At 42.2% G+C, this 2,500-nt stretch overlaps 1 protein-coding gene across 2 annotated transcripts in view; it reads right to left on the reverse strand.

Annotated features, from left to right (window-relative positions):
* LOC138003617 (fibrillin-1-like) overlaps positions 1 to 2,500 on the reverse strand; it is a 19,913-nt gene that overhangs the window by 16,129 nt on the left and 1,284 nt on the right. For both annotated transcript variants that reach the window (XM_068849788.1, XM_068849787.1), the window contains exons 2-3: positions 1,510 to 1,772; positions 575 to 689 (exon numbers count right to left, since the gene is read on the reverse strand). In XM_068849788.1, the coding sequence (XP_068705889.1) occupies positions 575 to 689; positions 1,510 to 1,772 (378 nt within the window). The remainder of the gene's footprint in view (positions 1 to 574; positions 690 to 1,509; positions 1,773 to 2,500) is intronic.

A 2,500-nucleotide genomic window follows, 5' to 3' on the forward strand; every position in this document is an offset into this window, starting at 1 on the left:
GGTGAATTGAGCACTCTTGTGCTTGCATTTATGCTTGCACTTGTGCTTGCGTCAGGCCCCTTTTTTTACGGTGAATTAAGTGCTCTTGTGCTTGCATTTATGCTTGCGCTTGTGCTTGCGCCAGGCTCGTTTTCACGGTGAATTAAACACTCTTGTGTTTGCGCTTGTGCTTGCGTCAGGCCCGTTTTCACGGTGAATTAAGCACTCTTGTGCTTGTGCTTGTGTTTATGCTTGAGCTTGTGCTTGCGCCAGGCCCGTTTTCACAGTGAATTAAACACTCTTGTGTTTGCGCTTGTGCTTGCGTCAGGCCCGTTTTCATGGTGAATTAAGCGCTCTTGTGCTTGCGCTTGTGCTTGCGCCAGGCCCGTTTTCACGGTGAATTAAGCACTGTTGTGCTTGCGTTAATGCTAGTGCTTGTGCTTGCGTCGTTAGTGAAAACCAGGCTTTACAGAACTTCATTTCCGTGATCTTCTAGTTCCCAGTCCTGGGAACGATTTGGATATTTGCCAGGAAAAAAAATGGGTGGAGGGGTTGGTTAGGTGCCCTTTGTAAAAAAATACATCATTATCCGTACCTTCGTGGCAGAGGTCACCATTGAATCCAGGAGTGCATAAACAGCGATATCTTTTCTGTGTAAAACCGGATTGACATGTTCCACCGTTTTTACACTGAGATTTGCCACAGGCGTTCTGAACAAGCAAAAGAAAATATACATCACTGTCATTTGTATGGTAGAGTGTAAGAATAACGGAAATTAATATATCATAGGTTAGAACCAATCAAAATGCCCGCATTATTGAGCATATATATTAAGTATATTAGCTTTAGTTGTATATAAGAGACAATTGCTTAAATTGTCAAGATAAGTGCGAAAACCACCTCTTCCTTCTTCTCCCTTCTTCTCTCTTTCATCTACAACGGGCACTTCCAATACATGGATGCATTTATTTCATAAATGCAAACATTAACCAAAATGCCAATACAAGTATCACACACAGTTAAGGCCAAAAGCAAACTACGGTTAATTAACAACTATTCACCGAAGAGGTACCCTAGTCGCAGAGACTTTTCTTGAGCCGTTAGAGAGTCGCGAACAAGAAAGAAAGAGTCGCGACTGGTCTTTGCTACTTCGCGGCTTTCTCAGCTCAAGGCTCAAGAAAAACCTCTTGGACCAGGCTTCCGAATTGGAGGTGGCTAGTGGCGGATATTTACCAAGCTGCGAAGCGCCAGGTAACTCTTTACCACCATTTATAAACACAGCACAAAAAGAAGTAAATATCCAACACTAGCTAGCCAGCGACATAGCACATAGCTCATTTATTCCTGCAACGATTACAATATTTTCGGACGCAAATCCCGCGCGGTTTTCTCGGAGGTGAATAGCAAAGGATATTCGGAGTTTGAGGAGCCAATCACAGCGTGCCTTTAAGGGCATATAATAAAAACAGATATTCCATGCCAACACAGCTGTATTTGTGTCACAGGAGTGAATTAAACTGAATGTCTCACCTCCGTTCCTCGATAAATGTAATCTTTGGCATTGATCAAATCTTTACCGTGTTCAGCGTGAGTAGAATTGTTCAGCTCGCATCTATGTTTTCCATCTGTGTTCGCTTCAGTTTCGAAGTTGACGCTGACGCAGTCATGTTCTTGGTAACAAATCCATTCGCATTCATGCATATTGTGTACTTCATAACTCTTTATTATATGATTCTTCAAACGCCCGTTAGCAAAGGAAAGAGAAGGCTGAAACGTGAGCTCACGACAAGAGCCTGCAGAAAAAGAACCGTTAATACGAGTCTTTTGCTTTGATGTCGCAACGTTTAAGTAATACGACGTAGGCATTATGGGATTGTTTTAATGTAAGCAAAATGGCAAGCACACGTTTTACCATGATTGCACAAGTGATTAGAGAGGTTCACGTGTTCTGATTGGTCGAGGGTGGCTTCATATGTCGGAGGGTGATTATAGCACGCGCGCTTAATATCAAAATAGCTGCCTCCCGTTTAGTCTACCTTACTGAAAAGTTTAGCCTTGAACGTGAAGCGAACTGCTAAATTCTGCTAAACTGGTACGCTGCTTCATCGATTCAGCTACCAAACCTACTGACAGCTTTTTGAGTTCGTAATAAACCCCGTAGCGGATGTCCATATGAAGACACTAAATATAAGGAAGACATATATTTGAACTGCCACCAGCTGCGCCGAGATCCATGTTAAAATTTAGATTATTGCTGTCATAAAACTACTTAAAGCAGGTTCTCATGATCATGCGGAGTCCTTACCTCCAATTATTCCTTCATTCAACCCTTTCCCGAGTAAATTTGTTTTTAAGAACCACATTTATTGTACATTCAACAAAATAACACGTTTCTGATCGGTCAAAGCCGATCGGTCAAATAGGTTGTAGAGTACGGATTGCTATGGAAACACGGCGATAAAGTCATTTTTGTCGAGTCAAAAAACGTATCATTTTGCTCCTGCATTTCGGGCTTTAAGGT

This window comes from Montipora foliosa, chromosome 5 (assembly GCF_036669935.1).
Source record: "Montipora foliosa isolate CH-2021 chromosome 5, ASM3666993v2, whole genome shotgun sequence".
Lineage (NCBI taxonomy): Eukaryota > Metazoa > Cnidaria > Anthozoa > Scleractinia > Acroporidae > Montipora > Montipora foliosa.